This window comes from Prenolepis imparis, unplaced genomic scaffold (assembly GCF_030444845.1).
Source record: "Prenolepis imparis isolate NDT839.2.m4 unplaced genomic scaffold, iyPreImpa1.0 SCAF_9, whole genome shotgun sequence".
Classification (NCBI taxonomy): Eukaryota; Metazoa; Arthropoda; class Insecta; order Hymenoptera; family Formicidae; genus Prenolepis; species Prenolepis imparis.
Window position 1 is genome coordinate 10,119,799 of NW_028141167.1, and position 26,177 is coordinate 10,145,975.

A 26,177-nucleotide genomic window follows, 5' to 3' on the forward strand; every position below is an offset into this window, starting at 1 on the left:
ATAACTTTAGAAACCGATATATTTTAACAAGTTTTTAAATATAATTTTATATTATTTAGTAATTCTTAATTTTTTAAAAATTAATCTGGAATATATGTTACCTCCCGAAACAATACAGAATACCTATGCTAAATGGATGCATGTAGGATATAAATTAAGATTTGCTTATTTTTATACAAAAAAATATTTATTTATGATCATTTCTTAAGTAGCAACATTTAAAAATAAAAGTATTTAAATGTAACATTTACATGCATCTATAAATTTATATTCATAAAAGTCTTTACACACGAATCGTACCATTCATTAAGAATCTGTGGTTTGTTCTTTAGGGGAAACTGTTTAAACAGAGACCATAGTGCGATGTCCGCGATATTAGGTTCTTCCTTGTGATTAGACCATTCATCAATGTGACGAGTTATGGGACGAAACTCTACTCCATCGTATGTACCATTTGTTTCAAGATGTTTGCGCGTCTTATAACACCAGTCGAGTACTGTATCCAATAAGTGTGGCTCCTTGTGTATATTTTCATAGTTGTGTATATTTATCAGCCTACTCATGTATCTAAGGAAATTAACTTCGCCGACTATGGTACTTGTATGGCTTGTAACAATTTCCAAGTCATTAGCTGAAAAAAGAAAAAAAAAAGCATTTAGTAATATCAAATATTCAAATAAATAAGTAAAAATTCTATTAACTAGTATTAAGTAAATAATGGGAAAGTAGTTAAAAATTCGTTACAAAGGAAAAATCGATTTTCCTGATATTTTGAATTATTCGATAACGAATAGATTATTCATTATTATTGTAAAAAAAACTTTTTTTTAAGATGGACGAAAAAATTAATCTTGTCTTACTGTCTTTCCATATCAACGATAAATGTATGATTGTTAAAGCAGAATTAATATTTTTTTCAGGGGAAACTTGTATCAATGGTTTAGATGTAGAAGAATGCTTATATGATGTCACTCTAATATCAACGTCCTTCCAAAGCTTCTGCAAAGCGAGTGTTGCATATGGTGGACAAGTTGGATTTGCATGCATTACCACTTCAATGACTGATTTCTGCAAATGTATGAAAATTATCTAATAATTGATTTTAAATCGATATTTTTATAAGCAATAAGTTATTTAGAAATTTAAGTTTAGCATAGATGATATAATATCCAATAACATTAACTTAAGAATGCTTTCAAATAGCATATATATAATTCTTATACCTGTGTAGATGGTACACGATCTGTTGCAGCTTTTACTCCATCATTTTCACTCGATTGTCTCAAAAAATGACTCAATGTAGAGACTTGTTTCTGAAAATCTGTCAGTTCTTTTACTTGTTCTTGTGGAAGTGCTGCACAATCTGTTGCAGCTTCTATTTCATTTTCATTCGATTTAGTTGCGTCATTTGATTGTTTCAAAAAATGACACAATGTAGAAACTTGTTTTTTGAGATCAGCCAGTTGATTAAGAATTTTGCTCTGTCTAGCCTCCAATTCATGGTATTCCGGTAAAGGTTCTTTTCCCTAAAAGAATATTAATTATAAAATACATGCTCTTTTATATCACATCATAAAACATGGATTTACATAGATTTTATATGTTTGACATTTATTCTACGATATGACAAATCTGATATGCAAAATATAAATATTGAAAGAACCAAAGATTCTACATCATAATTAAATTAATATTGAAATGTGCTATAATATAGATAGATGATATCATATAATAAATATATAAAAAAATGTCAAACTAATTTAATATTTATGCTAGATTTATGTACATATAACTAAGCACCGAAAACTATCTTACACAAATTTATCTCAGCAGTCAGAGACTTGGATCGTTAAATGTAAGATATATATTCTGAGCATAAATTCTGAACAAACGATATTTTGATTCATATATTAGCAAGCCGATTATGTGCCACATACACGTTTTTTACGCCGATCATGAAGATACAAAGTTCAATCAAATTCAATATTATTGTAACAACATAATAAGGTTATCACATCTCGGCAAATTTAACCCTCCTCGTTTCTAACGGCCACTCGGCAAGATTTTGCTCGAAATTTTTTCGCTTTTGACAGTCGCAGTCAACGATCGGGAGCTGCGCGTCTCTCGCGCGCGCGAGTTAAATAGTTCTCCGCCCCACGAGATCCACACGGCGTGCCTTTTCTTTCCGGATCAATTTTCATATATTCGCTCGTCCGAGGAAAAAAAAATAAAAAATCCCAGGGAGGGGCAGGAGGAACATCGATCAAGCCCCAGGACAGAAAAAGAGAGAGAGAGAGAAAGAAAGAAAGAGAGAGAGAGAGAGAGAGAGAGAGGAACCGCAGCACGTCGCTCCCCCGCTCCACTCCCGGTCGATCGCGGATCAGTGTGCTCGCGGAAATTTTCGGGAGGAGTCACGTCATGTCTCGTCCGCACTATCGTTGCCGGCCGCGATTTTTCGCGCGTGTCCACGCGCTCCGGACGCGAGCGAGCGCGCGCGGACGAGAGGCTGCCGTAATCGCGGTGTCAAGAGACGTAGGGACGAAACGGAAACCTCCAGACGTAGAACCTGCTTCTTGAAAGACTCGACCTCGCTGTTGGGTTCGTCGGGCATCTTGTTGGTATCGACGGTATCCTTGAGGACACGTTGTTGGCTCACACACGCGAACTCCTCCGCGTGAAAATTTTGCATTTTGTACATTAATTGCTCCTGCATGAATAACGTCGTCGTCGACACCATCGGTCGCATCACGTACATCTCGTTCGTCGTCGAGGGGCTGCTCATCTTGGAAGACCGATTTGTTTTACTCCTCCGCACTCGGAAAATGGAAAAATTTCTGTGAATCTCGTCCACGATCTCATACACTCTTTCCCCGCCACGGCGCAGGCTCAACAGCGACGTTTCTCTCGCGCGACATCTGGTGACAGAATAGTGCGCAGTTAGACCGCGCGCCGCTAGATGGCGCCACCGCTTCTGTCGGTAAGGAAATTCTTCCATCTTCGAGTCGAACTGGAAAACGCGAGTGCATCTCGAGAACAAATGAGACGCTTTGGAAATTTGTGTGATGAAACAATTCGCGTAACGAAATAAATAAAATCCTGTGATTCACGTGATTCGTACTATCAAGGTCATTGTGCATCGCAATTGATACGCGCAATAAAATCGTGTTACGATTATCGATCGAGAGGAGCTAAAATGGCGGCTCGGCAGTGGTGTCCTCTGGCACGTATCAAGCTCAGACTCGTGTCTAACAAGTAACAAGGCTCGCGGGTAACGGTCGGAGTGCGTATACGAGGAAGGACGTATACGAGGAAAGCCGAGAGGCGAGAAGTGTCAGTACGGTCGATCGAAACGCGACGTCCGACGAGTCTCCCGTCGACCTCCGACTCCCGAGTGCCGCGAATTCGAGGATCCCCGCGAGTCGCTCGACGTTTTATAAATTTGCGGTTAGATCTGCGTTTTTTCTCTCTTTTATTTCGAACGCGCGAGTGCCGCCACCTATCGCGCAACGTCGATCTGACAGCAGGTACGAGGGCAGGAAGTTACGGTGAAGGCGATTGGAGCACGCGAGCGTCTCGCTCGAATCGGGAGTCCGCGCTTTATTCCGCGACGCGAGTCGCTACGCCGAGGCCGGGCCGCTCGCGGACGATCCCCGGGTCGACGCGATCGAGGCGGACGCGCCAGGATCGCCCTTTTACGTCGTACCTGGCCCTCGTACGGCCGACATGGCGGCGGAGCGATGAGCCAATCGCGAGGCCGCTCTCTCCGGCCATCTTCGGCGCTCCGCCATTCAACGACGTCGGTTCCGTCCGCCGCGCGCAGCTAGTGACCCCTTCTTCTGGCGCAGTTCGCGTCACTCGCCGATCTCGCTATCGAATTTTGACGAGTGTTTTTTTCGCGATCGTACGCGGTGCGGCGAACGTGAGAGGGTAAGAGAGAGAGACGCGTCCGGGACGGCGAGCCAGCGGACGAGACGCGGAGTTTACCGCGACGCGAGGACCCCGAGTCCGCGATTGTGTTTGATCACGTGACCGCGCAGAACCGACCGTGGGCCGTGAGAAATGGCGCAAAGATCAGAGTGTATCGGACATCATGGATGGATCCAGTTCGTTGCCGCGGCGATGTCACTTGTGTTTGTTTACAAGCGTGCGAGCACGCGCGCCACGTGCTGAGTGAGAAGGCTAGGCGAGGAGAGGCGAGGCGAGAGAGACGTAAAGAGGTGAGAAGGCAGGTGGCACGGGCCAGGCAGGCCCCAACAGCGGTCCCCTCCCCCTATTTAGGACCCCCTCGCGTAATTTCGAAGCGTTATTGACAGCGCCGGTGCCGGCATTAACGACAGTGATCCAAGGGGCAACCGAGGACCACGGCGTCTGACAGCAATAATGACGGGCAGGGGCTCGAAGAGGCGGGGGCGCCCGCCCAAGTCCGTGGTGATGGAGCGTCCGAAGAAGTTCCAGTATCATCTCATGAAGAAGCCCAAGTACTTGCAAAACAAAACGGTATCGGGGATTCTAGGTGGCGGCGCCGAGACGCCGGCTTCGCAGCCGAGCACGCCTACGGCGTCGAGACCGACGTCGCCGTCCATCGAGAGCGAGGAGAGCAATAAACGCAGCACAAGGAACCAACGTAAGTCGCGAGGTCCCCGCGAGAGACACTCTCGCAAAGGCGGTCACTCCGGATCCGCAGGTGGTGCCTATCAACGTCGCGGATACAATCCCAACGTGGATTATCACGATTCCGAGTATCACTACGGCTCGGATTTCGGGGACGAGTCCAGCGACAAGAGCGAACCGGAGGAAGACCCGATCCCGAGCGACGTGGAGTCCTCCGGGAGTATAGAGGAACCAGATCCCTCGAGCGACAGTGACTTTTCCCTATCCAGTTACAGCAACACTAGTGGTACACCCAGGAAAACCCTCCTCGGTCAGCAGCGACCACCCAGTCCGGAGCCATTGTGGCTACAGAACAGACAATTGTCACCGTTGGTATTACCAAAGACTTCGGACGATCTGCTGGTTCCTAAAGAACTGATTATGTCGTTGCTTTCTGTCTACGAAGTGCTCAGGCACTTTCGTACTTTGGTACGTCTGTCCTCCTTCAGATTCGAGGACTTTTGCGCCGCTCTCATTTGCGAGGATCAGACTAACTTGTTGGCAGAGATTCACATTATGCTGATCAAGGCGCTATTACGTGAGGAGGACTCGCAGCAGACGCACTTTGGTCCACTGGATCAAAAAGATTCAGTCAACGTTAGCTTGTACTTTGTGGACTCTATGACGTGGCCAGAGGTGCTACGTTCTTATGTAGAAAGCGACAAGGGTTTCGATCAGAATATTTTACAGATATTAACTACAACCGAATATCCTTTTACTGCCATCGAGGATAGAATCAAGGTCCTACAATTTTTAACAGATCAATTTTTAATCAGCAATCCTGTGAGAGAAGATTTATTACATGAAGGTAAAGTGAAATGCATTCTGCATGTAATGTATTGTTTTTATTCGTAGCTTTTGTAGAGGCATAATTATATTCAGAATCAGCAGGAGAAAATATGCCATGTCCATGCTGATGTAACAGTTGTTATACTTTATGTAATACTTTTTAGTCAAGAATAAATTAGACTAAATGTAAATTCTACTTTCTTTTTATATTGAAAATATACTCAATAAAGTATATTTTTTGTTTTTTTTTTAAATTTGATGTAAGTTTAATATTGCTAATAGAAAGAGTTTTGAAAAATCGTTGCTTGCAAACAATTTAGTTTCTATATTTGATAGACACTTTTTTTATTAAGTATTTGTATATGTATCTGCATAAATATTTTAAAGAATCTGTACAAGTTTTTATTTATTCTTTTATTCTCGAACTTTACAATTAAGAGAAACTTTGTCGAGAGACACAAAATAGAAGGGACAATATCTATGTTTTGCAGGGAGTATGCATTACGATGATCACTGCAGAGTGTGCCATCGATTGGGAGATTTGTTGTGTTGTGAGACTTGCCCGGCTGTGTTTCACTTGGAATGCGTAGAGCCCCCATTAGTCGATGTTCCTACCGATGATTGGCAGTGTAGCACGTGTAAAGCTCACAAAGTGATGGGCGTCGTGGATTGTATTCCCGATGTTGAGAAGAACGGATCATTGTGTAGACAGGAGCATTTAGGATTCGACAGATACGGCAGAAAATATTGGTTCCTGGCAAGAAGAGTTTTTGTGTAAGACACGTTTCAATATTATAAATCAAATCTAGATTGATTAAGACTTGCAAAATAATTATTCCTCACTCATCGCATTAACATATATAAGGATACAGACAGTAATTTTATATTCAAACACACTTCAAATTTTCCATTTTATACAAATTATTTAGAATTATATATATTTTTTATGAGTTTTTAGTTTTAATAAAAAATTATAAATCTTTAGAGGGATAAAATATAACAAGTAAATATCTAAGTTGGAAAAAATTCTAGAAAATTTATGAATATATATACATAGCATATAAAGCATTTTTATTTATTGGGAAAAATTTTTTTTATTTTTTAGCGAAAGCGAAAATGGTGAAATTTGGTATTATAGTACACCATTACAACTGGAAGAGTTAATGCTTGTGTTAGATTCGAATGAAATGGAAGTAGCGCTTTGTCGCGAGTTGTCAGATTATAAGGATGAAATAGTTCGTCAAATGGAACTCACGGAAACCATCACTAATCAATTCAAAGGAAACAAGAAATCATACTTGGAAGTAGAGAACGGTAAGAATCTTTCTAATTAACATTACTTTTCAAATCTTTTTTGTCAACATCAAGCGTTAAGGATAACAATTTACATCATCTTGTTTCTATTGCATAATTAATTAATACTCAACATTATAATATATATATTAAAATATAGTATTTATATTTATTTATATCTATCTTTAACATATTAAATTTATCCGGTAATAATCACCAGTTCTGTTTTGATTGAAATATTTTTCAGGTCTTATACAAAAGATGCAAAAAGAACGGCAGGAAAAACGGGAAAAAGAAGAGGAAGAAAAAAAGGAGAAACAGAGGCAAGAGGCGGAGGAAATGATACGTAGAATGCACGAAGATACTGACTCTCTCGAGGAGCGTATGGCAAATCAGGGTGAGACCAAGGCATCCGGTGAGGAGTCAGTTTCTCAAATACCTGAAGTGGTTGGAGAAACTGTCGAAATCGACGCTGATACGTCATCGTCTGTGACGAATATGGATAAAACTGCTGCAAAAACTAGCACTTCTACGTCATCGTCCGAGGACATCGATGAAGAGGCATTAGATGGAGAAGAGAAGCTCGGAAAAGACGGTAAAATTTACAGAACAATAGGAATAAAATAGCTAGCTCTTTTTTTTATTATTCTTTTATAATAAACATTATTTTCTGTAGAACAAATATTTCTATATACATTTTGACTTATTGTATAGATTTTATAGATTGATAATATACATGATGACATTTATATATACATATTTATAATAATAATCTTTTTATTTTTTTATTTTTTTTAGGCAAGAAGCATACCATCGTCACGAGGTCAAAGACCGGATCGCTACAGCCACGAACCTTTAACATGGATGACTTGAAAAGACGCAGTATGGCACCGTTGTCAAAGGAGGAGCTAGAGAAACTGGACAAAAGTCTGAAGGATTCCGAGGGCGACGGTACTAGATTAACACGTCAGAAGGCACATCAGATCGCATCCGGCACTCATTTATTCAAACTAGGCATGGACAACAACTTTAAGTCGTATGTCAATCAGTACAGTAACAATCCTACCTCGTTGAATAAAACACAGAGGAACGAGGAACGTGACAAGAAACGACACTTGTCGCACAAATTCTCACTCACCCAGGTGTCAGAGTTTAAATGGGTGGGTAGTCTAACGGGCACCCGTGCCCTGTTGGTCAGCACTTTACGTCAGACAATTCTGCAGCTCGAGAGCAACATTCAGGCGCCGTTCATGCACTCAAATTGGCCGTTGCTACGCAAACCGTGGACCGCGGCAGTGAGCGCGTGTGTAAATCCGCGTGACTTTGCACGTACTCTCATTGTTTTACAAGCGTGCATCAAATCCGTTGTGTTCGGGAGTGTGTGGCACGATCAACTTGGTCATGTGAAACTGCAACGAGTGACCGCAATTGAGCGCGAAGAGAAAAAGCGACAAGACAAGAAAGAAAAGAAGGAGAAGGAAGACGAGGAGGAACGTAATCGGCTCTTCAACTTCGTCAAGTACACTCTTGGCATGAAACATCAAGTGTGGAAGCAAAAAGGTGAAGAATATCGGCTTCATGGACAGGGCGGCTGGCTTTGGGTATCAGCCAGTCGTCGTTACAGATTCTCGGAGATGACAAAGCTAGGCCTGCGAGCCGGTCCTCAAAAGATCATGGTGCAAATTAAAGATCAGGGCGGTTTAAAGATTCTCGCGCTCGATCCACCGACCTATGAATTCCTGATTAAGGAATACTGCCCGATCAAGACGGAGAATGGCATTGTAAAGCAAGAGATCAAGGAGGAAGATACTGGAAATGATGCGATCAAACAGGAATGCAATTCAGAAGATATAAAAAAGGAGCCTACAACAAATGGTGTTGATTCTTCTTTAGCAAAGTCGGAATCCCAATCAATCAAACAAGAAACAAAGATGAATCTATCGTGTACGTATCAAATTTAGTAGATGATTTAAATTTAGAATATAATTAAAAGAGAGTTCTTCTTTTGGAGAAAATATAATGTAACATTATAAATAATATTTTAAACTTACATTTGATTTGTAAAAAATACTAATGACAGAAAATCTTCTTTAGTTTTAGCTGGCATGAAAATTGAAAAAGTTTTTACCCCGATTACCGAATTTGAAGAGATTGACATCACTAAGGCGCTAACCAGTCCTGGAAGATTGCTTTATCCAAAAATTGCAAAAAAGACAAGAGTCGACGATTTCTTAGCACGTAGAACACATTTGAAGCTTTTGGAAGAAAGAAGATTGCTACAATCTGTAAGTATATCTCATTGTTGAATAATATGCAATCTTTTATCATTTTTATCATTTGATTTGTGATGATTATTTTATTTTAAGATAATCAGTATTGTATTCTATAAATGGCAAAAGTGTCGATATTTTAAATTCTACATTATCATTTTTACAGCTTGTAAATATATCGAAATATATCGTTTTGCAGGAAAAAGCGAAAGAAGCAAGCAAGACGCCAAATCAAAAGGGCGGAGGTGGCGGCGATTCTTCGGAAGTCGATACGGAAAACCACGAGGAGAGCGATGCGGATGGCGGTGGCGGTGCCGGAGATGGTTCTTCTGTCTTATCATCGTCCGTTGGTAAACAGCAGCAAGCAAGCAGAGCAACAGCAGTCGTTTCTGCGTCTACGAAGGAAATGTTGACGGCAATCAGCAAGCGTATCCAACAGGTGCGCACGCAGTACGCGAATATCGCCAAGCTTTGCAAAAATATCAGCTGTTATTCGCACTACTGCAACATGAACAACGCCAGCGGTAAGAACAACGTCGCGCAAGCTAACACCGCGCAGGTTATCGCCGTGGCTATCGCCGATACTTGCTACTCGCCTCTGTGCATTAAAAAGATGCGTCTGAAGCGCGAGCTAATCGTGCTGGCGCGCAAGGCAAACGCTCTCAACAACAATCAACAGTCGTCTCCTTCCTCTTCCTTATCGCAAATCATCAGTATAAAGACGGAAAATCCGGACGAGACGAAAGATGCGATCAGACGAGATTTGGAGTCCGCGGTGGCGTCGGCGACTCACTGCAACGAGGAAGCAGCGAAAGACGTCACTTCACCGCCATTGAAAAAGATCAAAATCGAGAACGACAAGGGAGAGACGATCGTCACGACTACCAGCAACGTCGTCACGACTACCACGACGATAACGACGAGTCAACAGACAGTGACGAAGAGCGGCTCGGATGGTGCAATGCAGGAACATTCTACCGTGAATCGTAATGCCACGACTGTCTCGTCGGAAGTTACGACCACTACGACAAATAAGAGCGGTGCGAAAACGATAATAATCGTGAACCGTAGAGGAAGGACAGTGCAACGGACTGCGATTACAAAGGAACTAAACGCCGATGGCAGCGAGCGAATTTACACGGCGATGTCGACGAAGGGCAAGATATACTTGAAGAAGGTGGCCATCTCGTTGGCCGATCGTAGGAAAAAACGCACCCCAGTCAAGTATCCGCTATGTTCGACCTTTTGCACTAAGAACAAGCATCGCAGTATTACAGTGCTTCCTCAACACGAACTGAGGAAAATGTCTCGCGTCGGCGGCAAAACACCCGTACAAGGATTTCATCATCAGGCCAAGGCGAATATGTCGGTGTGGCCGTACCAATGTCCCAGACCCTTGTTCAAGACTTGCTGGTTGTACAGAACGGTCGGTTTAAAATCACTGGCCGCTGCCGCAATTCAGCTGAGAGTACTCTGGGCGTGTCTCAGGTGGGACGACATGGCGGCTAAGCCGTTGTCTACCGATGGCAAGAATCAGATCACTACCGACACGGAAATTATGTCGCTAGAGATACTGAAGCATCGGCACGTCGGGCAGTTTCTCGACAGGACGCAGTATCTGCGCAGGAAGGTCGTAATACCGCTCGAGCTTCCGAAGCAAGTCAGAGGTTTGTATAAGAAATCATTTACTTAATAAAATACTTATAAAATTTACATTTGTTGGTCGATAGTTGTGACTAATAAAATTTAATTTTTTAAATATATCGCCTTTTACGTCATTTAATTTGCTCTACATATATATATTCATTCTCTTTACAGAGGTTACATCTATAAGGAGTGGACTAAGAAAACGAAAGCGTCCGGAATCTCCGCAGAGCACCGAGCCACAAGTCACCGAAGAATGGGTCGACGAGGATAAGTTAGAGTTGTGGGAGATTAAGCAGTATGGTGACAGGTATATAACGATTAAAATTTGCTGCGCGTATCTGACGACGAAAATTATTTGCATGTTATTTCGCGTCACAGATGTTTGTGAAATTCTCTCTCTGAAATGTTCTTATTATGCAGTTGCTATGCCATTGACCGATTTTATCGAGCCTACTCGAATTCTAATTCAATGAATACTAAACGATGATCCTTATGTTATTAATAAATTCAGAAATAAAATAATTTAATAGGCATACAAATAAAAGAATAAGTATAAAATAGAAATGAAACTTAGGATTATTAATAGGAATATTTTAATAAGATTAATTTTAAAATGATAATTAGAGTTTGTAATTACAGTAAAAATATTGGCTTTATTAAATTTTGGAAATTATAAAAATTTTTATTAAATATAAGAGATAAAAATAAGATAAGGTAAAATATGTATATAAATTTATACATACAAGTTTTTCCTTCAACAGAATAATCTTCTAATTTTCTAACTTTAATGTAAAGTAAAAAATATATATAAAATTCTTATTTTCGACCAATAACTGGCTTAAGTTGCAGATGTTCCTTTATTAATTAAAAAACACTACGTTTCGACCATAATTTTGGTCCTTTTCAAGTGTTGTTAATAATTCATAAGTCACAAATACTAATTTTACAAAATTAAATTCTTTACATGTCATTAGGACATCTAGTCACATACTGTAGTGTTTTTTAATTAATAAAGGAACATCTGCAACTTAAGCCAGTTATTGGTCGAAAATAAGAATTTTATATATTTTTTTTATTTTTATTCTCACTGGCGATTAAATATTAATTCTCATCATTTAATGTAAAGCTCCAAAAATTGAAAAAACTTAAAAAAATTTTCCTTCAAGGATAAGGAATTCGTGTGAAACGTGTCTCTGTTTCGCTTTTAAATTCGCCAACGATGACGCCGAATCTCGTCCTAAATGTGGATGTTTGCTCTGACCGCTTTAACCCTCCGCTTGCTTTCTTCTCACCGGGAACTAACCCTTCGCTTGGTGTGTCTGTCCTGTCTCCAGGTTAGAGAAGGCTAATGCCCAGATTATTACTAGGAGTCGCTCGGGAGCGCCGCAGTCGGTGGTCGTCAGCGGTGGTAGAACCACCGTTGCCACCACCGGTGGCACGACTACCTTGTCTGGCGACCAACTCGTAAGCGGCAAAGCGACGCCGGAAGAGATCAAGGAGAAGATGGAGCAACAGTTGCGTATGCAACGAGCGGCTCATCAACAAAAGCGTGCCCTGGAGACCCTCAAGAATCAACCTGCAAACTCGACCTCACCTGCCACCCAGCTCGTCAAAGTTACAGCTAATTCTTCTCATGGTAAGTCGATTACAGAAGATGTTATGAGTCGATATAGAAAAATACAAATAGAGATATTTTTTAAATTTTGTTTTTTGCAAGGTGAATAACTTGAAGAATGGAATAAAATATTAATAAAAATAAAACCGATTAAAATAAAACATTATAATGATGAAATTTTGTTTTTAGATGGTACAGTTAAATTAGTGTCAAAAGTTGCGATTCCGGCGAACCCGAACAGCACAAAGTCACAATTGACTTCTCTTTTGACCACTCCCACGCAGAATAAAACTTTCCTCGGTACACGGCGAATCTACATGACGAAATGTAAATATCATTTATTCTCATTTCCGAGCATGTTATATGATAAGGGGTGCTTTCCAGCAACGACACAGCGCGACACAGTGTGACACAGAGTATCATTCTATCTTTGTTATTCACTGATATTGAAAGAAGATAGAATGATACTCTGTGTCACACTGTGTCGCACTGTGTCGTTGCTGAAAAGCACCCATAACTATATGAACTAATCTATCGCCTTATTTCAGCAGCTGATGGAACCACTAAAGTAGTGACCGGTCCAACTAGTATTTTACCGAAAACATCGCAAGCCCAGACATTAAATCAATCCCCATCCCTGATTAAAATAACACAAACAGGTAAGTTTATCTATTATTTTATTAAAGCAGTTGATGTAACGATGACAAATTTTTGCCATTTTTAATATATCTTCAATCATATAATCTAATATATATCTCTCAATCGTATCTTTCTAGGTACTAATTCGCCTATGCCAGTGCAACAGAAAGTACAAATTCTTAGAGGGCCAGACGGAAAGTTACAAGTGCGTGGTTTGTTGCCTGGTCAGCAGTTGATCCAAATGCCCGATGGGAAATTACACGTACTAAATGTAGGCCAAGCAGTGGGTTCTCCATCTACACAATCAAACTCGACAACGCCTACGAGCACTCCACAGGTAATTTATTTGAAAAAATACATTTGTGTGACCCTCTCTTCACTTTGTAAAATAGAAAATTGGGAAAATGAGACGTGTAACATAAATATACATAATTTAATTAATCACGATATAATAAAATCCCGACTGATATTGACTAATGTCTATATAATGGAAATTATAAGTGATATTACATATTTCAGAAGGCTGCGACTGCAGTTAGTTCTGCCAAGGTGGCAATTTCCGAAAATTCTGCGACTAAAACTAGTCCGAGTGCAAAAGCAACAGCGAATTCGACGACGCAACAAACGCAACAATCGCCGCAGCAAGTCGTGCAAACTGTCCAACGTGTGAAATCTGCGACTTTAACTCCCGGTACACCGACAAAGAATGCTATTGTGGTCGCCAATACAGGACAGACCGCACAGGTAATGATTGACTCGACATTAAAAATTAATTCTTGAATATATAATTTCCTAATGATAAAAGTTGGCGAGAAAAATAGATTCAATATCGCTAAATTTAAATCAAATGTCGAAAAAAAAAGAAAATAACATTTTTCTAGAAATTGCCTGGAAAAGATTTGATTGAAAATATTGAAATAAATAAATACTACGAGATTTTGAATATCGTATACATCCTAGAATTAAGGCTCCTGGCTCCTTTCTGACCATGTCATCCAATATGGCCGCGGTGAGCACCCAGGAGCCTTAACTATAACAAATATTACATTTATAATATTCACATTTATTTTTATATTATATATGTTGTATATACAAAATATTATAGGTAATATCTTCCGGTGGACAAGTGATAAGTGGCAATCAAATAGTGGTTACGAATGCAAACTTCGCCCAGCAATTAGTAGCGACGGGTAAAGCCCAATTGACAACAATCGGAGGCCATCAGGTGGTCATACGTAGCACGCCCACTGGAAATCAAATTGTACATCTGAATTCGACAAACAGCGGTATAATCGTAAAAAGTACCGTCCCTGCTAATAAGCAGCAAGGTTAGTAATTTTTTAATGATTATTTGCACATTTTTATGAAGAAAAGATCAACTGAAAATTCATCGAAAAATTCATTTTTGAAGAAACACTCTAGATTAAAAGGCATTTTGAGCAAACTTAATTAATAATTAATCAATCAATAATTAATCAACTGGGGCAGAATTGTCAATAGCAAAATTTTCAATATAATAATCTATAGATTATATATTTTATTGATTGGACATATTTCTCGGAGAATTATAGTGATGTTACTTTCATATAATATTACTGTATTAAAGTAGTATACGTACTGACGAGACAAACTTATACTTTTTTAGTCACGCAATCTTCGCCAGTTACGGCACAATCCGTCGCCAGTACAAATGCGAGCACAACGACAACTACCGTGACCTCGACTGCGCCGGTGACGACCATTCAGAGTTCCCCAGCTACAGGAAGCATCGAGGCTTCCTTGTTGGCGGGACAACCACCCGGCACGATTATCAAATGTGTGACCGCGCAGGTGATACAGACAACCGAAGGTCCGCGGATCGTTCTACAAGGTTTGCAAAGCGCGGATTTCACACCGCAGCAATTAAATATGGTGCAGCAGCAAGTGAAACAACAACTTCTCAAAGGTTAGCGTCTAAAGATATTAAAAAAAAAAAAAAAAAAATCTATTGGCAAATTTTCGCCAGATATTGAATTAAAAATTTTATATCGCTTTCAGCGCAAGCAACAACCGGCAAGCAAGGCGTTTTAGGACCTACGAAGATTTACTTGGCTGTACAGCCGGTTCAACCTTCCAACAACCAGCAGCAACAACAGCAGACTTCGCAAGTTACGTCGACGACAAATACCTCCGCGACATCGCCTTCGAAACAGCAACAATCTATAGTTTCCCCACCGCCTACTACTGGTACATCATTTTTTTTATTCTAATATTCTATAATTACCTAAGATAATGAGATATGCAATGATAAATGTGTATACATACATGTGTGTATGTTGATATTTATATAATATTCTAATAAATATTTAGTAATAGAAATATTCTTAGAGAGATATATTTACAATAAAAGTTAAAATAATTATTAATATTTTGCGATATACAACTTTTTTAATAGAGCAAGGAGCCACCGAAACCATTCCAGAAACCACACCAAAATCGACTGATAAACCGAAAGTTGTCGTTCAGCAAGTGGGACGCGTGACGAACGCAACGGAGGACGATACGCAAAAGACAAATATAGCTAATGGACAGCAACCTTCATCGCAGAAAGAAGGAAGCGACTCGTCAAATAAATTCATACTAACGCCAGACTACATCCAACAAAGTTAGTATATTTAGTATATAAAAATTAAAGGAGAGGATACCAAAAATATACAAAATATATATTTTGCAATATTTTTGAGTTGAAAAATAGTTCTTTTAAATATGTTTCTTAAATATATAAATAACTTTCTGTATCTTTTTTATATACAAAATATATCTTTGAAAATATTGCTTATAAAACGATTAAAAAAAAAAAGTTTTCTCTATTACAAAATTGAAGAAACATTTCTTATACAATGCAATTTTCTTAAAAATATTTTATATATATTTTTATATTTTTTCTTATGAAACAAGATTCTTGCAAATATTTCTTATAAGTAATATTTACTAAATATGTCTAGATGCATTCATATTTATATATATATTTTCGTAATTGTAGCGATTAAAAATGCCTTGAAACAAGAGAACCTCAATCCGGAGATAGAAGAGAAATTGTTGCAACTGCAACGTTACCAAGAGAAGCAGATGAAGGGCGGCGTGGAGAATTCTGTAACAAGCAATCAGACTCATCACAATTCATCCGCAACAACGACACCGCGTCCGCCATCGCGCAAACGACCGGCACCTTCGTCGAACATTCCAGCTTCGGCAACGACAACGACGACGCCGACGAACATGCAATCGTCTAGCGGCGCTGACGACAAAGAGTGGGTAGAGACACCCAGAAAGAGACCAGCACTGAAGCAGGAAAATCGCGATACGACCCCAAAGTAAGCCTATCATACAAACATAGGTGGAATGTTAACGTAGTATAACACAGTAGTGCAACTTCGTGTTGGCATCTTCTCTTTTATATGAATATGGAAAGAGAGATGTCATTTTTTCATATATCTTAATTTTTTAAATATATAATTATAATTTCATATTTTTTATAATTTTCAAAATATATTTAATTAATTAGAGATATATTAGAGAATACTTGAGAATCAGATCGGAATTTGATGAAATTTATGTTTGTTTTTTAGCAATGTAAAATATAATAGAATGTAAATATATTATAGAAATTTTCATGTTATTCTACAAATTAATCAACAATTAAATTCAAATCTGGTAGAAAAATTCATTAAATACAGAAAAATATTTCGAGATTTTTTAATTGCATGTATATAGGTCTGGAATTTATATAATATATAAAATACATATACCAGTAATTTCAAATACTCATCATTGTCCATTATTGTTATTATTAAATTATTAATCATATTATATATTATTCTGTTTTTGATTTTCTTTTTTTATGTTTTCTCGTTTTTTTCTTTTTTTCATCTTTCAAATAAGAGCGAAGTTGTACTATTATATTATACTATGTTATTAAAATTTTGTTGGCTTTTTCATAGACGTATATGCGTTTTGGGTCTATTGGCTTTGCTTTTCCTAGTATTTAAAAAAAATTAAATATTTTTTTATTTTCAATTTTTGTAATATTTGTATATGTGTATCTATATGTATGTGTGTGTGCGCATGCAAGTGCGCGACATTGAAATATAAAAATAAAACTTTATTATGCTCTCTATATTTTAAAAATATTACATATATTTAATTTAAAAAATAAGAAATTTTGTATCACAAATGTGTATCTTTTTAAATGTCTATTTATTCAAAAGTATTTTTAAATATAATTCAATTTGAATTCAACATTCTTTGCACACACACACACACACAGACATTCACTCATACAAATAACCAATATCGTAGAAATCATGTGAGCATGTCATGTTATGTATGTAAAATTTTTTTATTACGAATGAAAATTAATTAAAATCATAACATGTGTATAAAATGAACATTGGACTTATAATTAATTGTATTTAAATATACTTTTGTGATATACAGATATTTGTGATAAAAAAATTTCTCATTTTTTTATTAAATATTAATAAATATATGTAATGTTCTTAAAAATATAGAAAGCATGATAAAGCTTCATTTTCGTGTTTAATTTCGTTTTATCGATATTTGAATTAGTTTGGTATCAAGTCTGAATTATATGATGAAATTTTAAAATATAATGATATTTAATCATAGCTTCTTCTATATTAAATTTAAAAATAATTTTTTTTTTTTTTTTTTTTTTCAAAATTTTTAAAGAAACTCATCACATTTCATATTTTATATATATATATATATCTGTAATTTTCCATTTTCCTTCGTTTTTCACATAATTTTCATCCTCAGTAACTGAGTTGATTTTCTCTCTGCTTGTCTCTCAAATTTTTGCTCATCTTTTTTCAACATTCGCTTATCTTCTTCAAAATTTAAAAAATAGGATGGCATATAAAATGACTCTTTTTCTGTATTGACTATTCCTTCTATATGAATTATCTCTATATATATTATATATATATATATATTTTATATATATATATATATATATATATATATATATATATATTTATGAAATAATTCAATAAAAAGATATTACAGATATATACATACATACATACATTTATCTCGCCCATACTTTTCTTAAACTCAATCTGATTTTGTGCACGCTCTCTATAAGAATAATTCATAAATAATTCATTAATAAATCTATAAGAATAATTTATAAATAATTCATTAATAAATCTTTTGATGTGGATTGATATTACTTTGCAATCAAGTTTTTTATTTTGTGTGTGTATGAATGTCTTGTATATGTATAATAAATGTTTTTTTTTTTTTTAAGTTCGGAAAATTTCAAGATAAACACATACACTTCCTTCTCTATATATGTTATATGTTAAACAATATATATGTGAAATAAATATGTCGCATATTCTTGGTAACAAATGAGAAATTTATATTGCAAATAAATTATCTCAAAATGATGTATCTTATCAATGCGTTTAAACTTTAAACTGTATCATATATATTTTTAAATCATTACTTGCAGAGTGCTGAAGCTATCGGAGGCATTAGATAACGAGTCATCTCCTAAAAATCGATCTGCGAAATTTAAAGATACACAAGAGCAGCGAAGGAAACAACAGGTACATTCTCGAATGCAGGTTTTATTGTTTCGGCATAAAGAACTTCTTAAAAAGGATATTCTTAAGAAGAGAGCTTTACTCGAGAAAGAGCTTCAAATCGATATACAGGTAAATACGACGTGTCAGTGTGTTACAAGAGAATAATAGTATATAATATATAATTATGAAATATAATATACAATTTTATATAGAAGATGCTTGATGTTTCAAATGCTTTAAAAATCGTTTGATTGATTAAGGACAAAGATATCTTTTATCTCTTTTGTCTATTATTGTCAAATTATTATCAAATTATAATTATTTTCAAATAGAATGAAAAAAATACATAACATAATAATAAAATAACACCAAGTCCTGCTATATTAATCAAGTTTAAGCTTAACACCGTCGCAAACACATGTACAATTTCTATTGAGTCGAATATTCTCTCGTATCTTTACGAGCATTTTCTATATTTTACTCTAGTTGTGTAATCTACATACTCAATTTAAAAAAATGCTTGCAATGCCATTTAAGCCTAAAGCTCACTTCATAACATTGCGGCAGCAAAAAGTCGACTGCTGAAGAGAAAACTTAATGAAGAACTTATTTAAATCATATTAACATTTATTTTTAAAATAATAAAAAGTTATATTTTTTTAAGAGTATGTATAATCACTGTTTTTTTCCTTTAATTCGATTAAATAATATGTAGTTCAGAGATGAGCTCTTTAATTATATCATTTTTGAGGGATTGTAATTATCAGCGTTTTTCGATAATGCATCAATAAATATATTGCAGAAGGATCTGTCGACGGAACTCGCTACCAGGACAAAAGCAGAGAGGCATAAGCAGGACGAGGTGAAGGTAGGCAGCGCGAAGCGAAAAGCAAATGCTCAAGTAGCGCAACAGGTCAGCCCGTCCAGCCGGAGTGGTAGCAGACCGAAGAAACACAAGACCCAGGGTAACAGCACGACACCACCTGGCGGTTCGACATCCGCGTCTCGCATCAAGAAAGAGAAACTGTACTGCTTGTGCAGAACCCCCTACGACGAGACCAAGTAAGATCTTTAAGACGAGCAAGACCTCGAAGTCGTACAAGATTCGGTTTGATTTTTATGTGTTCTAGAATCGCGTATTATATTTTCGCGTTTTATATTATATTTTAATATTTTAGTTAAAAGCAATCTGAAATTCTTATTTTAATTATGAGATATTACTGATAAATTCATAAATTGATGCTGCAAAATGAAAGCAAAGTAATTCTCTAATTATATGTCTTTTACATAATTACATTGTATTTTAATTTTTTGATTGATCGACGAGACTTTGATGTCAGTTATAAAATATTCTCGTGAAAGTTATAAATAATTTGATTCTCTTTAAAGATTTTATGTGGGATGTGACTTGTGCAACAATTGGTTCCACGGTGACTGCGTTGGCATAACGGAGGAAATGAGTAAATCTCTGTCGGAATTCGTTTGTACAGAATGCAGACATGCGAGAGACACGCAGGAATTATACTGCCTGTGCAAGCAACCTTACGACGAATCTCAGTAAGTACATTAAAATGTAAAAGCATAATTATACATTTAACATTGTAATGCAAAAAATAAAAATAATAAAAATATTATAATTAAGTATATAATTAAATTATTGAATCATTTATTATACATATTATACATATTTAATGTTATACTTAAATTAATTTCTCTATTTAGTTTTTAATTTTTGTTTATAATTGATTTTGATATATATTTTTTAAATATAAATCGATATTATGCAAAATTAATAAAAATTATATATAATTGTACAATCGATTTAATTGCATATTTAGTACTTGTAGTAACGTATCTTTTTCTTTGTTTAAAGATTTTATATATGTTGTGACAAATGTCAAGACTGGTTCCACGGTCGATGTGTCGGTATTCTTCAATCAGAGGCCGACAACATTGACGAATATGTCTGTCCGAATTGTCAACGGAATTCCTCTGTCAACTTTGCCAATATGAAGAACCTCAATGCAAAAGATCTCGATCTGTTAAAAAAATTAATTAAACAAATACAGGTATATATACTCTCTCTTTATTGAAATATCGATAATTCTATAAACTATAAAAAAGCTTTTTATATAAACTTATATAAGTATAAAATAGAATATTTATAAAGTACAAGAAATACTATCTTTATTTAACTCTTTGATTAAGAGTTCAAAAATCAACTCAATAGAATTAATACTTAATCACGCTATATATGTAACTTATTTAATTACATTACAATTATTTAACTTATTTAAGGCTCATAAAAGTGCATGGCCCTTCATGGAACCAGTGGATCCCAATGAAGCACCAGATTATTATAAAGTTATAAAAGAACCAATGGGTAAGTATCGACTATGACTTCAACAACTTCATTTCTCTTCGAATCATTTTGCTATAAAAGCAGCTTTCTGAATATATATCTTATTCTAAATAGTGTAAATTTACAAATATAATATAATTTTTTTACATATATTTATTTTCATATGCATTATTCATTGTTTCAGACTTGCAAACTATTGAATTAAGAATAAATGATCGATCCTATAAAAAACTGAGCGAATTCATCGGCGATATGACGAAAATATTCGACAATTGTCGCTATTATAATCCCAAGGAGTCGCCATTCTTCAAATGCGCCGAGTCCCTGGAAACTTACTTTGTTCACAAAATCAAGAGTCTGAGAGAGAAATTTTCCGAAGGGAAGTAAATCAATCAAAATAAATACATAAACCCGATGTAGTCGTATGTGAAATTCGACTCAAAGTGGAAGTGCACGAGAATTAATTTACTGTGCAGTGCATTTCACGCAAAACAGAACGGAACATAGTTTGTGCCAGTACAGTACACTACACATAGAAAAACTGAAACTCTCTCAGAGTAGGCTTAAGTATGTAAAAGTAGAGAACGCACCGGTCTCCGCTATATTTATTATAGTTGTGTGAACATTCTCCTTTCCCCCTTCCTCTACCTTCTTTCCTGCCCCCTCCCCTCCCTTATCTTTTGCAATTTGCGAATTCTGAGTTCCAATTATGCTATAGAAGCGTGAATTTTAAACCAGAACTTACAGCTTATGCCGTAAGATCTTATCTGCGAGATTTTTTCGCTATTTGCTACTAAGTAATCAGAAAGAAAGCCATATAGAATATAATTTAATTAATAAAATAACATTTATTTTATTTTTTTTTAACTTTTATTTTTCGTATTAAAATATAATTATGTAATATAATTCTCTTGTTTTTATTACAAAAAGCCTCTTTAATTCTTCATTATTTTTTTGACCCATAGAAATAGAGGGTTTGATAGATCGTAAGATCCGCTTTGGTTTAATTCTGCAGCTGTGATGATGAGCATAGTATTTTCTTCAAATCTTCCCTACAGTTTCTGCAACACTTTAAATACTCGCATCACGCTTCTCTTTGAAGAGAAAGTAATGTTTAGTTTTTTGTCTTTGTTTAGTTATCGCATATGTCTCATGAATACAAGAAGAATATTCACGAGTCATATAGATAGTGAATGCTAAACACAAAATAAAAATACAAAATGGATTTTACGAAATACAAATTTACTTCATTCTCGTTATTATATAATAACTTTTTCTCTGTATGTTCTATGAAAAATGAAAAATTTATTTAAAAAAAGAAATTAGCTAACAATAAGTTTGTATCACTTTCAGAGATCAACTTTAAATGATGAAGCGATATCTGAAATTGTAATTGCTAAATTACGAATTTATCTAATTTAAGGAATTTATCCAATTTAACGAGTACCACCAACGAAATAAAATCGTGATGCTGAAAGTTTATTTTAAATTGCATCTAGAATTATTTATTTTTGTTACTATAAATTTCTTCAATGTAGCCAATATGTGTAGTGTACTTTTTATACGATATAATGATCCCTTCGGATGTAGACAGACAGAGAGACTGTTAATATATTAATTTGAGATCGATCTAAGTTAAGAATATAGCTCGAATTCAGGACTGATTTAATCTGCACACATTATATTTCAATTATAAAAAAGTGCAATAGACAAGTTCGTGTTTTTTATATATTAAAATCTTTTTCTATATATACATATATATATATATATATATATATATATATATATATATAATATATACACATATATCATAGATAGATGAGCAAACGTCACATGTTTATTTCGAGTTTATGCAATAGTTGTAAGTTGTGGTTCTCAGAATTCATGCGATATTCATCACGTTACGCTATTATTTATGTCTGTACATATAATACGCGATCGTGATTTCACGCGAGTGAAATATGGTCCGAAATGCAAAGAAAAAGAAAAAAACTGGAATACAATCGACTATTCGAGAAGTAGTCTCGAGACGGTTTAAAAGACTCCGCCACACTGCTATTCTTTTATAGCGTACTCAGTGTGAAAAAGAAAGGGATAAACAATTGTGTCACCATATAGCTGTAAGACTATTTTTTAGAATTACACGCATAATATATAAATTGTACAAATTCATTTATCGTCTCGTGCTCACAAAGCTCTAACGATTACGATTATATTTACTTATGCGTTATTTTAATCACATAAATAAATTTTCTATGAAATTGTTTATAATCGACAACTCACATTTAGACATTTAGATTGTAAGAAACGAGCAGAGAAGTCTGCTATGTATATATACACAACACACACAATTACACATATGTGAAGAAAAGAAAGATTCTCGAGAAGAGGCAATTGTAGAATTCTTTGATTTTCAAGTAAGGAGAAAATAAAAAGCAAATGAAAAGTACAGAGGAGTTTATTTCAATGAAACAATAAAAAGTATTGTTTTTGTATATTTTAGCTGTATTAGAGAAATAGAGGAGGAAGAAGAAAAGAAGAAGGGAAGAAATAACGTCTGTTGTAAAGATTTGTTTGAAAAGAACACTCCGATTCTGTATGATTTAAAAGAATATGAGAGAGCGTTAGCAATACACGAATATTCCTTCGTGTTAAAAGGCGAATATATAAATATATATAAATATGCAGAGCTATATGCGTATATACATAAGTATTAGATGATTAAAGGACTAGGAGATACACTATACTTTCGAAACTTGGATAATGTAATAACGGAAAAGCGAAAACAACGTATCTTGCAAAGCATGCTAATTTTTCTCGTATAAACTTGTTTACAAATTCTACAAACAGAAATGAGATCGAATAAAAATGTTTCTAAAAGATATGAAAGAAAGAGAAAATAATTTCAAGTATTTATATTTATTAAAAAGTTATCGTATTTTGTACTTTTATATTTATAATAAAAATATCTTTCTAAAAATATGAAAAATATAGAAGAGCAAAAATTATTTTAAGTTTTTATATTGATTAAAAGAAAAATAGTAAATACATATCACACATATACAATTCTAATAAATTTCAAAGTCTATAAGATCTATAATCGTTTATAATTTTTTAAGAAAGAGTATTCTTTAAACTCAAATTCTTTTAATTGTCTGTTCGTAGAATAAGTCGACAAAGTTAATAGGGGAGAAACTGAAATCATCCTGCACACATTAAATTATCGGTCCTAGAAAATGCGAATTTCCACTCTAGAAAGAGTTCCCCGAACGAATCTTGTGAATACGTTCGCTGTATATTGTATTATACATTTGTGCCGTGCATTTTTTCGTGTAAACGAAATCGACTCGTCGGCAAATCGCAAATGGTTTACTTTGTGAAACGTGAAGAGAAGATGAAAAGCGCTCAAAACAAGAGGAAAAGAAGAAAACAGGTTGTAAATTGTTCGCCAGAGTGTGTGTGTATGTGTGTGTAACGCTTGTACAGTATTTTTAATTCTGATGGGACACACACTGATCTGTTTTTCCTTTTTTATATGTATCTTTAACGTTCGATTATAGAAAGAGAGAGTAATTATGCAAACATATATATAGTATATAGATTACAAACTCTCTCCAGGTTTATACACTGACAATTGCAGTAAATTAGACTCGCAAAATTGTATAATTAGCAGGATATTTCCGAAAGCGTTGAGAAAGAAAAAACGAGGTATTATATATTTATATATATATATATATAATTGTACAACATTATATTAATATAATGATATACAATTTTGTTGAGGTCATGTGAAATTTTTTATGCTACAGATACGCAAAAATAATTTCTAGGATCGATGTACCAATCTATTTTCTATCCAAAGCATCGGAAATTGACCTGAATGAAATGTTATACCGCTATCGATCTTAGTTTGAGAAAGTCGTCTACAATTATTTTTTTTCAAGCTTCTCTATAGCGAGATCTGTAGATTTAATCGGAAAAATCGTGACGCCAATATTGTGTAACACTGTGACATACGATAATCAAAATAGTGATTCTTTAATAATTACAATGAAGATAACGAATATTTTGTCAACAAAAATTTATGATGATCCATTCAACGATTATCAATGCTTAACAACTTTTTTGATCATTATAATCTCATTGGAAAATAGTAAAAATCTTAACGTGTCAATCAGTTCTATCATTTTTCTGAAATGATAGAATTGATAATATTGAAATATTATGATAGGATTAAGAATTCAGTCTCTCAGGAAATTCTTCTAAAGATATGAATATGAACATATGAATTTATATAAATATAAATTATTTAATAATGTGAATTTATGCACAAAGCATTTTTTATTTGTAAGATATAAGATTGTGATGTTACGATTATCCCGATTAACTCAGCAATTGTCATTTAATTAAGTGTAAAATAATGAATAACGCAGCTCAGATACGTCACTTCGTGAATTTAAATGGAATTTATTACAAAATAAACGGTAATACACCGATCGTTTGTTTACGTGAGTCAAAATAACGCACTCTGAATGTATAGTGTACAAACCAGGTGAAGAAGATGCAGCTGTATTTTTTCTTTCTTTTTTTCTGCATATCGACTATACGCTATTTTGCTCTCTTTCTCTGCTGTTCGATATGATTAAACATGTAATAAGATATTTCATTTTTGTTGAGAAAAGAGAAAGAGAATACAACAATAACAACAAAGCGTGATTGTATAAGCATATTGTGGGAGAACCTAATATAATCTATTCTCCAGTTTATAATGAAATATATTTGTACTAATTTCCATTAAACTTTGTTGTTTTTATTGTACTGTATATTCGATTAAAAAATGAAAGAGAAAATATATGTTAACTTTTTCTAATTTGTAATTGCTTCGGAAATAAAAAAAAGAAAACTACTGAATGGCAAGATGACTTTAATGAAACGTGAAAGAGGAAAGGAGATTCGAAATTTTCCGTAAATTTTTATTTTTCGTATTACAATCGCATGAAATTTGTCTGAAATCCGATATTCGAATAAATTATACTGTACAACACGGAAACACAGAGAGTTTTAGTTTAGTTTTAATATATTTTTTTGTCATTTCCGAGTCTCGTTAATTTTCTTCATTTTGAGACTCGTGAATTATAAAGAATTACGAGAGAAAAGAAAAATTACAAATATCAAATAATAAAAAATATTTCATATTTCCCGGAAGTGGCAGAGGGTCACGTGAGAATCGATAGTGAGAAAATCGATAACGAGTGATCGATAGTGAGAAAATTGGCGCTAAATTCATTTCGTACAAAAGTCCGTAAAGGAACATTATA

At 35.2% G+C, this 26,177-nt stretch overlaps 2 protein-coding genes across 5 annotated transcripts; one reads left to right on the forward strand and one right to left on the reverse strand.

Annotated features, from left to right (window-relative positions):
* Positions 1-170: 170 nt before the first annotated feature.
* LOC145941277 (uncharacterized) lies at positions 171-3,027 on the reverse strand. 2 transcript variants are annotated; one of them, XM_083047326.1, is made up of 4 exons: positions 2,567-3,027; positions 1,224-1,526; positions 861-1,068; positions 171-631 (listed from the first exon to the last, which is right to left on the reverse strand). In XM_083047326.1, exons 1-4 carry the CDS (start codon positions 2,993-2,995, stop codon positions 258-260), a joined length of 1,314 nt encoding a protein of 437 aa, XP_082903452.1. In that variant the 5' UTR covers positions 2,996-3,027; the 3' UTR covers positions 171-257. The 2 variants fall into 2 exon arrangements, with proteins under 2 accessions (XP_082903452.1, XP_082903451.1); XM_083047325.1 differs by having other exon boundaries at positions 174-631; positions 2,552-3,027.
* Positions 3,015-25,762, forward strand: E(bx) (nucleosome-remodeling factor subunit NURF301 E(bx)). 3 transcript variants are annotated; one of them, XM_083047284.1, is made up of 24 exons: positions 3,015-5,458; positions 5,931-6,213; positions 6,545-6,753; positions 6,980-7,327; positions 7,531-8,676; positions 8,827-9,017; positions 9,202-10,669; positions 10,821-10,956; positions 11,984-12,285; positions 12,454-12,591; positions 12,813-12,923; positions 13,041-13,240; positions 13,423-13,647; positions 14,009-14,231; positions 14,549-14,848; positions 14,941-15,129; positions 15,338-15,547; positions 15,926-16,256; positions 18,422-18,626; positions 19,300-19,559; positions 19,887-20,054; positions 20,371-20,566; positions 20,796-20,880; positions 21,044-25,762. In XM_083047284.1, the coding sequence occupies exons 1-24, from the start codon at positions 4,381-4,383 to the stop codon at positions 21,244-21,246; spliced, it is 8,205 nt and encodes a 2,734-aa protein (XP_082903410.1). In that variant the 5' UTR covers positions 3,015-4,380; the 3' UTR covers positions 21,247-25,762. The 3 variants fall into 3 exon arrangements, with proteins under 3 accessions (XP_082903410.1, XP_082903412.1, XP_082903413.1); XM_083047286.1 differs by having other exon boundaries at positions 12,816-12,923; XM_083047287.1 differs by having other exon boundaries at positions 12,017-12,285.
* Positions 25,763-26,177: the final 415 nt, after the last annotated feature.

What these genes read in the sequence shown, in the direction of transcription:
- LOC145941277 (XM_083047325.1), bottom strand. Translation starts at nt 2,995, where the DNA reads ATGGAAGAATTTCCTTACCGACAGAAGCGGTGGCGCCATCTAGCGGCG. An exon ending in ATCGTGTACCATCTACACAG is followed by an intron (nt 1,069 to 1,223) that starts GTATAAGAATTA and finishes ATACATTTGCAG; the next exon opens with AAATCAGTCATTGAAGTGGT. An exon ending in ATCGTTGATATGGAAAGACA is followed by an intron (nt 632 to 860) that starts GTAAGACAAGAT and finishes TTCTTTTTTCAG; the next exon opens with CTAATGACTTGGAAATTGTT.